The 12796-nt window shown below is 38.5% G+C and overlaps 1 protein-coding gene across 1 annotated transcript in view; it reads left to right on the forward strand.

The window, feature by feature from the left end:
* The window catches only part of ADGB (androglobin), a 185955-nt gene that overhangs the window by 71862 nt on the left and 101297 nt on the right, over positions 1 to 12796 (forward strand). Inside the window, exons 11-12 of the mRNA XM_052645937.1 lie at positions 4360 to 4534; positions 7651 to 7741. Of these exons, the coding sequence (XP_052501897.1) occupies positions 4360 to 4534; positions 7651 to 7741 (266 nt within the window). The remainder of the gene's footprint in view (positions 1 to 4359; positions 4535 to 7650; positions 7742 to 12796) is intronic.

A 12796-nucleotide genomic window follows, 5' to 3' on the forward strand; every position in this document is an offset into this window, starting at 1 on the left:
ACATCTTTCTGTCTAGTGGGTGACTAGGGAAATCACTGCAGATGGTGACTGCAGCCATGAAATTATAAATCGCTTGCTCCTTGGAAGAAAAGCTATGACAAACGTAGGCAACATATTAAAAAGCAGAGATGTTACTTTGTTGACAAATGTTCATCTAGTCAAAGCTATCATTTTTCCAGGAGTCATGTATGGATGTGAGAGGTGGATCATAAAGAAAGTTGAGCACCAAATAATTGATGCTTTTGAACTGTGATGTTGGAGAAGACTGCAAGGAGATCAAACCAATCAATCCTAAAGGAAAACAACCCTGAATATGCATTGGAAGGACTGATGCTGAAGCTGAAACTCCAATCCTTTGGCCACCTGATGCGAAGAACTGACTCACTGGAAAAGACCCTGATGCTGGGAAAGATTGAAGGCAGGAGGAGAGGGGGACAACAGAGGATGAGATGGTTGGATGACATCACAGACTCTATGGACATGGGTTTGAGCAAGCTCCCGAAGTCGGTGATGGACAAGGAAGCCTGGTGTGCTGCAGTCCATGGGGTTGCAGAGTCAGACACAACTGAGCAAGTGAACTGAACTGAGGGAAGTCTTCCCAAAGGAATAAAAAGAAAATTGTTGAAGCAGTGGCTTTAAAGTTAGCCTGGAAAGTAGGAAAAAGCATATGCGTGAAGCAGAAGGAAGCTTTTGTTGGAAAGTTTGGAGGTGAAGGATAACCCACTGGGTTCAAGGGACTACTGGAGTTTGAATAGACTGCAAAAGGAGAAGTTTTAGAGGCAGTCTGAGGTGTGGGGGGGAGCCTGGACATGCAGAGTGTTATAAATCCTCACTGTGGGGGTTGAAATGTCTTCCAGTGGTTCAGGAACTGGCCCAGTGTCTGTAACAGTAATGAGATGAGCTTCCAAGCTGTAATGAGCTGCCTCCAACATTACAGTCTCCTGCTGTTTCTTTTACGTTACCTATTAGGATAAGCAGGGTCTCTTGGTAGAGATCAGAATATAAAGATGATATCATGTTTTGAAGATAAATCTACAGAAGAAAATTCTTTCTAATGGAATTTTATGAAATGGAGCACATAGCAAAAAATTCTAGCCCCAAAGACAAGAAGACCAACATGTAAAATAAAATCGACACTTTACCTTTATGTGAGGAATTGGTAAAGAATGCAAGAAAACAAAGCAAAACATGGAAAGAAACAGTTTCACGAATTACTCTACCTTATCCCCCCATCTTGTTACTTCTGGGTCTTCGCAATTTTAGTTTTATTTGTTTATTTATTATTTCCTTTTTATTTAAATGGGTTAACTGGGAGTTCTAAAAAAGCCTCCTCTTCCTTCTCAAACCCTTACTTTTAGACTATCTGAGGGGGACTGAGTAAGGGAGTGAAAGGGTGTTATGGGCAAGGAAACTTCTGGTTTGTCTTACATTTGGGCTTCCTTGGGGACTCAGTGGTAAAGAATCTGCCTGCCAGTACAGGAGATGCGGGTTCAATCCCTGGGTCAGGAAGATTCCCCTGGAAAAGGAAATGGCAACCCATTCCAGTACTCTTGCCTGGAAAATCCCATGGACAGAGGAACCTGGCAGATTACAGTCCATGGGGTTGCAAAAAGCCAGATACTACTTAGTGATTAAACAACAACAAAAACATGAATTATTCAAAAATATTTCCTGAAGAGGCCTATTAAGTATTTCACTAGAATGTTTCACTATTTTAAATTACTCTCTGTCCCTAATTCTAATATAAGGAAATCTGGAACCCTTGAACAAAGTTTCTCAATATCAAACTATGACAATTATTAAGCATTACTTTACCTTATTCAGAAGTATTGTGTAGTATGTTGGAAATAAAGTGAAGTATGAGAAACTGGCTTACATACTTTCAGTCCGGTTCAGTTCAGTCACTCAGTCGTGTCCGACTCTTTGCGATCCCATGAATCGCAGCACGCCAGGCCTCCCTGTCCATCACCAATTCCCAGAGTTCACTCAGGCTCACGTCCATTGAGTCAGTGATGCCATCCAGCCATCTCATTCTCTGTCGTCCCCTTCTCCTCCTGCCCCCAACCCCTCCCAGCATCAGAGTCTTTTCCACATCCTTTCCACATCAAGCTAATACTTTTGTGAATTATTTAAATAATAAAATAGATGAAAATACCATACATAATTATTGAATACTATATCTTACATCTTCTGAATGCCTTGAATAGTTTTGTTTTCTGGTGTTCCACTGTTCAAAAGAGAAAGCAAGTGGATTACAATTTTGGTTGCAATTATAAGAAGGAACTGAGATATATAGAGCAAATGTATGAACTATCCAGAAATTATTCAACTTATAAATACTACTTAGGGCTTTCCCAGTGGCTCAGTGGGTAAAGAATCTGCCTGCAATGCAGGAGATACAAGAGATGCCGGTTCAATCCCTGAGTCAGGAAGATCCCCTGGAGGGGGAAAATGGCAACCCACTCCAGTATTCTTGCCTGGGAAATTCAATGGACAAAGAAGCCTACCAGGCTACAGTTCAAAGGGTCGAAAAGAGTTGACCTTGAATTATTAAAGCATAATTTCAGAGGTTTCTGAACTTTTTCAATGAATTGCCAACATTTAGATGGGATAAAAGGGGCATGACAATTTCCTCTCCTTAAATTAGTGCTTTAAAAAAAAATTTAAAACATTGAAGCGACTTTTCTCTTTATTCCATATATTCATAAAGCTTTTAAATGACTCTACTGAACTTAATAAGGAAAAGGCAATGGCACCCCACTCCAGTACTCTTGCCTGGAAAATCCCATGGACAGAGGAGCCTGGTAGGCTGCAGTCCATGGGGTCGCTAAGAGTCGGACACGACTGAGCGACTTCACTTTCACTTTTCACTTTCATGCACTGGAGAAGCAAATGGCAACCCACTCCAGTGTTCTTGCCTGGAGAATCCCAGGGACGGGGTAGCCTGGTGGGCTGCCATCTATGGGGTCGCACAGAGTCAGACACGACTGCAGCACCTTAGCAGCAGTAGCAGAACTTAATAATACATGTTCTAGCTGAGGCAGTAATTTCCAATAGGCTAGCAGGTGAGCTTCTGATCCTAATTCAGATTACTACTTTGTAAATTTTCATTTTCAAACATTGCTATTTGCATAGAAATCAATGATATAAAACCACTAGGAAGAAAAACAGTTACTGGCAAAACTGACTCTAATGTAGTTAATGTTTTATTTTACTTTAGATGTGTCAGCGTTTAGACCATAATATCAGAATTTGACTACAGGGTATGTTATTTTAACCTTCACATACCTTTTGATTTCTTGTCGCATCTTTCAGCCATCAGTCAGTAGCTGAATTTCTACAATGACTTGAATTTCTTCCAATGACTTGATTTGGATTTGCCTGGACCATCTGCCCTTCTGTGAATGCCTCCTTTGTCAGGAGTGATCATGGGGATTTTGTGTAGGGAAGCCTGAGGACATAAACTGTAGACAAGGCAACTGCTTACCCTCACGGACCCAACACACTAAGAGCAGTGGAATTTTTTGAAAACTATCGAGCAATTGCTGGTGCTTAAAAAAAAAAAAAAAAACTGACAAAGACTTTATATGTTAAGTACTTGTATCAAATCTTTAACCTTTAAAGAAAGTGTTAGTCACTCAGTTGTGTCCAACTCTTTGTGACCCTCTGTCCATAGAATTTTCCAGGCAAAAATACTGGAATGGGTAGCCTTTCCCTTCTCCAGGGGATCTTCCCTAGCCAGGGATCAAACCTGGATCTCCTATACTGCAGGCAGATTCTTTACCATCTGAGACTCCAGGGAAGCCCAACAAAAATAATAGTTGATTAATTTTGGACCAAAACTGCTATTCTGAGACTTTTGCAATGTCAAAGAATCTTAAAATCTTAGAACTGAAAAGTGACTTCTAGTTCTAGTCCTCATTTTGTAAATAAATAAAGGGAGCCCCACATACCCTAAAAGACTGAAAGAAATAGAGAGAGTAATAGCGCTTACACTATGTGTGTGTGTTAGTAACAGTCGTGTCATGACTCGTTGCAACCCCATGGACTGTAGCCCACAAGGCTCCTCTGTCCATGGGATTCTCCAGGCAAGAATTCTGGAGTGGGTTGCCATTTCCTTCTCCAGGGCACCTTCCTGACCCAGGGATCAAAGCTGGATCTCCTGCATTGCAGGCAGATTCTCTACCATCTGAGCTTCCAGGGAGGCCCTAGTGCTTACACTAAAGGATGCAGAAATATTACCATTATATCGCTTTCTCTAGAATAGTGGTGATAATATTTCTATAATGATGAAAAGTGTTATCTTAAATGCATAAAGCAGATACAAAAATCCTTATAACCCTGCCTTCCACTTTTTAGGCTGATTCTGCTGAGAAGCTTAGAGAATATGGGCTTTCCCATATCTGTAGCCATCCTGTGCTGGTCACAAGAACTAGATCCTGCCCCCTTATAGCACCACCAAAACCACCTCCTGTACCTCCCTGGAAACTCTTTCGTCAAAAAAAAGAAGCTGTTATAACAGATGAAGCTCAAGGTATGGTTCATATTGTCCAAAAATCAATCAACATTTCTCTCTATGAAGTTCTAATTGTTCTATTTGTAATGTGAGAGATATATCAAAAAAGCAATCCAACATTACACTTAAAGCCTTCATCTAATTTTATGTCTGAAAGGATGACTTCTGCACATCTCAGACTCTGATTAGTTTGGTTTTCACATCTAAACTGACCAGATAAATACAGGCCATTCTTTGGGTGATGGCACTATGATTATAACTGTGATAGAAAAGTGGTTTGGAGCACATAAATAGCATATATGTTAACCCACTGGTGTGGATTTCAAACATGGGGATCATTCTGTGGTGCCCAGTAGGACATCATCTTTAATTGACTGAATTCTATTTGAAACTGCTATAGGAGTACGACTTCTGCCTGGGCTGGCTCCTGTCAATATCGTCGTGTAGCCAATGAACAGCAGTTGTACTTGGAAATACACAGGTTCACACAGGCTGAGAATATGCTAAGGAGTCTGTTCCCACCTGGTTCTTATTCTTGTCTTTTATTTCTGAATTCCTTATAATCGAAGTCTAATTTTTTATTCCTTTAATCATTTCTCTATGTCTTCATTTACACTCCTTCTGTGAGTACCATGTTTGAATGGAAGAGAGACCAACATGGCAAGAGAAGAGTTGAGCAAGACCATAAATGAAATATCATGAGCAGAGGGGATTAGAAAACGAAAACTAAAAATTAAAAAATTATGGCCTAACAGAATAGCTCAGTTTGTTTATGTTGATTCAAAGTAAACATATGGCCTTTCTGCAGCTAATTTACACTTGCAGCTTTTAATGAACGATGATAAAGAATTGGAGTGCTGTGGTTTATATCTGTGTGTGTGTGTGTGTGTGTGGGTATATATATTTCCTATTCCAAAAAGCTTAAATTATCTTTTTTGTTATGTTTGTGTTCTCTTCCTTGCTTTCTCATTTTCTTCCTTTTTCTTTTCCAGTACCTCATTATTTTCTAATTGTATTGATCCAGTAACAGGTCATCACATTCTAGAGGTTATTGCATTAGGCCTGTCCTTGAATGAACAATGAAGACAAAGCCACAGCGAACATACCTAGTGCCAGTTTACTAAAGGCATCCCTAAGAAGCATGTAAATAAGCTTTAAGTGGTTGGTCCCATGAACCATGTCTTATACTCTTAATGATGGTGCTTGCTGTGTTCCTGCGACCAGTTCAAGTACTGCTGATACTTCAGTGCATGGGACAAAAGAACTGTATCTCAGCCACAGAGTAATACATAAGTCTCAGTGGTACTTACGGTACCACTGGTACAGTGGTACTCAGGATCCTAAAACTACAATAGCCACAGAGATTGGAGTATTTACCTGTTCCTTGCCTCCTACGTCCAACCATAATTTACATGTTTTTAAGATATAAATAACAACTGTTAACCATGTAATTTTCCTCACACTTGCTTTCTGCCTACATTGATACAACCAGTACAGCTGGTGGCAAAAATTTTCTAGCACAACATGTTTTATCCTTGCCAGAAAAGAACAAAGATTAAAGAAATATCTGGCTTAGATGTAAAGGAGAAACGGTCAGTTTATTTTTATTTATTTATTTATTTATTTTACTAACCTTGTCTGTCTCTCTCCCACCTGCTTCATTATTTCAGTTATTTCCTTACATTCCTTGAGTTTCTGCAACAGGCTTTTGATGCCACTCCAGTGCCAACTGTTGATTTTGATTCCAGGAACTTTCCAACTTTCCTCCCTCCCTCTTTCCTTCCTGTCCACTTTCGTTTTTCCAAAGATCAGAATTCACATGATGCTTGAGAGAAAAATCTTGGTATATTGTAATTTAATTAAAAGCTATATTTTAATTAAATGCGAAGGTGGTTGTGCTCAGTTGTGCCTTCCTCTTTGTGACCCCATGGACTGTAGCCCGCCAGGCTTCTCTGTCCACGGGAGTTTCCCGGCAAGAATACTGGAGTGAGTTGCCAATTCCTCCTCCAGGGGATTTTCTTGACTCAGGGATTGAAACTGTCTCCTGCATCTCCTCCAATGGCAGGCGGATTCTTTACCACTGAGCCACCTGGGAAACCCTAACTGCATAGAGGCACACTTAAAACAGTTCTTTCAGAATATCAGAAATAGAGGAAGGAAAGGAAAAATATTAAATATTTTTTAACATTTTAAATAGCTGAAAAATATTACAGCTATTTTCTGATTTTGCTACTGACTGTTGTATAACTCTGTGTCTCTGTTATAAGCTGTGGAAGAAAACCTCAGGCTTGATGGGATTCCAGAACTGAGGTCTTCCACTTCGAGGCTTACCACATCGCTGTCTTCTCTCCACTGGGTTTAGTATTTCAAGTGAAAATAACAGGAAACAGAGAAAGAGATCAATTTAGAGATGATCACAGAAGAAGCACAGAAAAGTCAAATGCACTGTGTCATATTCTCACTTCTTTTCATCCTGTGGGCATCTTTTCCACTGCTATAGGAGCTTTTGTTAAGATAATCATGCCTAATGTTTAATTTACTGTTCACCATATTTGTGCATGGGCTGTGTGCCTTATCTATTGAGAAGTTACTTCTTTGTCATCTTCAGACACCTTTAGGAATACCCATAACTAGTTTCTTGGCCTATTGCTTTCTTTTCTACTTCTGACCTTTACTTGTTACATTTTCTGTTCTTCCTACTACTAACTTCATGTATTTAGCCCACTTTTTTTTTCATGTCTTGAGCAATTGTGTTGTTAGAGGTTAACTAAAAGAAAACATTTTTTAGTAAAAGATTTTTATAGAAAGTCTTTCTTGTACTTGAAAAAGCAGCGAATGCCAAATACAGTAATAACTCTAGAAGACATGACTGACTTTCTCCCTTGAGATTTCATTGTTTCATGTTGTAAATCTGGAAAGCAACTGAAGGAAGACTAAAGAAATCTCAAATTGGCAGAATCTATAAAGCCTTTTTAGTATGAAACTTTATGTATCACATACATTTCTATTTAAGTCTACTGAAATTTGCTGAGTAAATGGATAATCTAATCAGTATTGCATTAAATGTTAAATTCTACGTATAATCTTGGAATATTTCTTTTAACAAGTGTAGAACACTGCCTTTCTCTTTTTAGAAATAGTAATAAAGAAGCCTGACCAATTTCTTGAGATTTCAAGTCCATTTTTGAATTATAGAATGACTCCATTTACAATTCCAGCAGAAACGTAAGTATTTAACAGTCTTTCCCATGAATACCTCTTGTTAACAGATAAAGTATTTTGTGATTTGTGTAGTTAAAAATGTATGGTTTGGTGGCAAATGTATTTAAGTTTGTGTAAATGCAGTGATTATAGGAAAATGAAAATGTAGGTTCTATTTCACAGTAATAAACATTTAAGATAAATTTTGAATTGGTTAAAATAAGGCCTAAATATGTCAGGTTTTACAGCTTTGGCTTCTGTCTGAGAAGCCAAATACTGAGACACAGTATTTTGTTTTACTTTATTTTTTTAATATAAATTTATTTATTTTAATTGGAGGTTAATTACTTTACAGTATTGTTTTACTTTAAAAGTTAGCATTGGGAAATGTTTTTGATTCAGTTCAGTTCACTCGCTCAGTTGTGTCTGACTCTTTGCAACCCTGTGAACCGCAGCACGCCAGGCCTCCCTGTCCATCACCAACTCCCGGAGTTCACCCAAACCCGTGTCCATTGAGTCGGTGATGCCATCCAACCATCTCATTCTCTGTCGTCCCCTTCTCCTCCTGCCCTCAATCTTTCCAAGCATCAGGGTCTTTTCAAATGAGTCAGCTCTTTATTACCTGGTAAATTAAATCACAAGATCAAATGATTGTCATAAATACCTGGGAGATGAAGTCCGTCACTCTTAGAAGGAAACAAACAAACAAAAAGAGCTAACTAAATATAACAGCAAAGACAATGAAGAAGAAAAAGAAAAGAAGGGAAGGAAGAATCCAAATTTGCTAATATTTGAGTGTGACAGTAGGGATAGAAATAAAACCTGTGATCCTGGATCTCATGTTTTTAACAAGTTCATGTCTATGTGCTCAGTCACTCGGTTGTGTCTGACTCTTCGTGAACCTGTGGACTGTAGCCTGCCAGGCTCCTCTGTCCATGGAATTTTCCAGGCAAGAACACTGGAGCTGGAGCAGGTTGCCATTTCCTACTCCAGGGGCTCTTCTCCCCCAGGGATTGAGTCTGCATCTCTTGCATCTTCTGAACTGGCGAGCAGATGCTGTATCACTAGTGCCACCTGGGAAGTTCATCGTGGTGAAAATGAAGTCTACAGATAGCAGAGATGAAAGGGAGCAGTGGGTGATATGATTTTACCATTAAAAGTGTGGTGATTTGTTATGAAGCAATTGATAACTAACACATGGATATGTACATATATCAAGGATTATCAAATTTATTCTTTGTGCAGTTAACTATCTTTCAATAATCCCTCAATAAAGTTGTAAAAAATAAAAATAAATAATATTCAATAGTAATAATATGTAAAATGGTTTACAAAATGGGATTCTAGAACCAAGGAAGACAAAATAACTGATATATAGAATTCAGTGGATGTGCTTAATCACAGATTAGGTAAAACAAGAAAAAGACAAGTTAGAAAAATGAAAAACAGGTCAAAAGACAACATCCAGACTGATGTTCAGAGACCAAAACAAAACAAAAAAAAAAAAAAATGAGGGAAAGTACAGTAAATGACTTATAAGACAAGTTGATAAAGATCAACATACTTGTATATGGGTCCTTAGAAGTACAGGGTAGAGTTTGGGGAATAATCATGAAATAAAAATATAATGGGAAAATTTTCCAAAAAGTTAAAAAACTAAATCAAGATTCAGGAATTTCTAAGAAAAGTCACATAATATAAATGCAGAGAAAACTGCAGCTGGATATCATAGTAAAACCTAAGACTGATAATATGATAATATATAGATATAAAGTGAAAGAAATACTGCAACAAAAATCAGCATGGATAAATGTCACATACAAAAATATTAGACCAAAGAAATCTGGTACAAATTGTATATGGTTTATTTTTAATTATTTTACTAATACAGACAATTTTTTAATAAAAGCAATATATGGTGCTGGAACTCAATAGTCGGGAAGTTACCCATGGGGAGGAGTGTTGGCTGTGATGGGCAAGGGCAGGATTTGTGGGGCCTGATAATACCTCTTGATCTGAATAATGGTGATATGGCCGTGTTCACTTGGTAGGTTTTCATCAGGTTTTACATTTATGATGTGTGTACTTTATTCTAATTTTTTAAATCATTAAAATTTTTGAATGGCTTATATATATATGATAGGCTTATATATGTCATAAATACAATTACCACTAGGTATGGTTTATCCTTCCCTTGGATATATTAAAATCCATGCTAAGAGTATAAACTGATGAATAAAAGCAGTCAGAATTTAGATCAGAAGTCTATTCATTGTACTTTCCTACTTCCAGAGCCTGTTTGCATCATAGCCAGTCAATCTACAATTTTTGGATTCTAGTTAAGTTGAAAATATTAGGAATATTATTGAAATATCTTACTTTTAAGGCTCCTGCAGTTCTGTGCCATCAACGATTAAACAGTGAAAAGCGGGTGAGGAGAGACTGCTAGGCTGCAAAGCAGACATAGTTAGCCATGTGAACCTTATACACAGAAAATTCAATTTGCTGCTACCTTGGTTTGAAAGATTTGTTCTGTTATATATTTGCAAATCTAGTTTTCCTCAAACTTTCATTTTAACCTGTAAAAAATCATATAAATAAACTATTAATTTCTATACAAATCTTAAATAAGTTTTAAAAGTTAGCTGAATTTATTTAAACATTTTAAATTGCATTTACAACAGTGGCATATTTGATTTTCTTTACGTACTTTAAAAGCCAAAAAGAATAATAAATAAACTCTTACCAATTATATGAGAAAGAAGAAAATGTTAGTCACTCAGCCATATTCGACTCTTTGCGACCCCAAGGGCTATAGTCTGCCAGGCCCCTCTGTTCACGGAATTCTCCAAGAAAGAATACTGGAGTGGGTTGCCATTCCCTTTTCCAGGAAATCTTCCCGAACCAGGGATTGAAATCAGGTCCCCTTATTGCAGGCAGATTCCTTACTGTCTGAACCACCAGGGACATCCCTTACCAATTATATAAATCATCATTAAAAATTCAAATAATCAAAATGATGTTTCTGGGGAACCATGGTTTTTCCTATGCATAAGTATTGATGCTTTTGAACCGTGGTGTTGGAGAAGACTCTTGAGAGTCCCTTGGACTGCAAGGAGATCCAACCAGTCCATCCTAAAGGAGCTCAGTCCTGGGTGTTCATTGAGGACTGATGCTGAAGCTGAAACTCCATTCCTTTGGCCACCTGATACAAAGAGCTGACTCATTTGAAAAGACCCTGATGCTGGGAAAGATGAAGGCAGGAGGAGAAGGGGACCACAGAAAATGAGATGGTTGGATGGCATCACTGACTTAATGGACATGAGTTTGGGTAAACTCCGGGAGTTGGTGATGGACAGGGAGGCCTGGCGTGCTGCGGTCCATGGGGTCACAAAAAGTCGGACACGACTGAACGACTGAACTGAACTATTAGATTTTACGAACCAAAAATTCTCTCATACCCATAACTCTCATTCGTATACGACCTTTTGCAATCCCTTGGACTGTAGCCCACCATGCTCCTCTATCCATGGGATTCTCCAGGTAAGAATACTGGAGTGGGTAGCAATTTCCTTCTCCAGAGGACCTTCCCAACCCAGGGATCGAACCTGAGTCTCCTGCATCGCAGGCGGATTCTTTACCACTGAGCCACCAGGGAAGCCTCCATAACTTCATTATAAGCCTAAAATTAAATATAAAGCTATATTTTATGGCCTAATTTGTTAGATTATGTAACATGCTACATTTTTTTATCTGTTGCAAACACAAAATACCATGTAGAGACAGAATTTTCTTAAACATAAAAATAGTAAACCTTGTAATTTTTCTACTTAATTTTATAGTTAGTGTTACCCACTATGATAATTTTATCATTCCAAATAGTTTTTGATTATCTATTAACTCACTGAGATTGCATACTTCTCAAATATTTTGTGGACTGTATGAACCAGAGTTGCAGACCATCAGGACTAAGTTTTCCAGGATTCAAAGTGTCACACACTGACCTCTAGAATCTCTATGCTAAGAGGGACCACAAATGGTTGGTTTCACAGCCTGAACTTCCCATGTGACTCCCTTACTTGATTTTCTTATTCCTCCTTTCAGTTTTTTTTACCTAATTAAGGTGGATGAAATTCTGTAACCTGGGTCTAGGTGACTTCAACACTTGATTGGATTCAGTTAACATATTCACTGCTTGAACCTGTTAGGGATTTCCTTGTATATCCATTGTAACTGGCCTAGACAAAAGCAAAAAATATGTGTGAATGGCATTTCATCCTACCTGACTGCTAGATAGTCAGAGTTCTCAGGTCAGCATAAAAGAAAGCTGGTCGGTTGGTTTGTTTTTGATGAGCCCTGGAGTGTGACTGCTACACAATTCCTTTTCCTTGAAACATTGTCGTTGTAGCAACCATATGCCTGGTTCGCCTGTTCCTGGCTCCTGGCCTTGTCTGCAAGAATCAGAGCTTCACAAGTGTTTGTGCTACCCTCTAGTGGCAGTTTCAGGTAAATCTGAGGCAAAAGCTAAAACGAGGTAAAGCAAGTTTTACCAAACAGAAGGCAATGGCAACCCACTCCAGTATTCTTGCCTGGAGAATCCCAGGGACAGAGAAGCCTGGTAGGCTGCCATCTATGGGGTCACACAGAGTCGGACACAACTGAAGCGACTTAGCAGCAGCAGCAGCAAGGAAAAATCCAAAAGTAAAGGAAGTTCTATATACATGAAAATTAATTTTATCTTTGAAACACACATACCTAAAATATTTGTACTATAACAAATCTATTTCTGTTGTTATTGTCCAGTTGCTAAGTCGTGTGCAACTCTGCAGCCTCATGGAGTGCAGCACACCCGGCCTCCCTGTCCCTCACCATCTCCCAGAGTTTGCCCAAGTTCATGTTCATTGAATCAGTGATGCTGTCATATTGTACCCATAAACTTCTAGCTTTGGCAGTGTTGATTTGAGGGTCATGTCAGTAATAACCTGAAAGAAAATACAGTGTACTTGGCTAGCTACTATAAATATCACACACCCATAATTAAACTTTTGACTCCTATTTCACTGATACATTGCTCTGATA

The sequence above is a fragment of the Budorcas taxicolor genome, chromosome 9, assembly GCF_023091745.1.
Source record: "Budorcas taxicolor isolate Tak-1 chromosome 9, Takin1.1, whole genome shotgun sequence".
NCBI classification, from domain to species: domain Eukaryota; kingdom Metazoa; phylum Chordata; class Mammalia; order Artiodactyla; family Bovidae; genus Budorcas; species Budorcas taxicolor.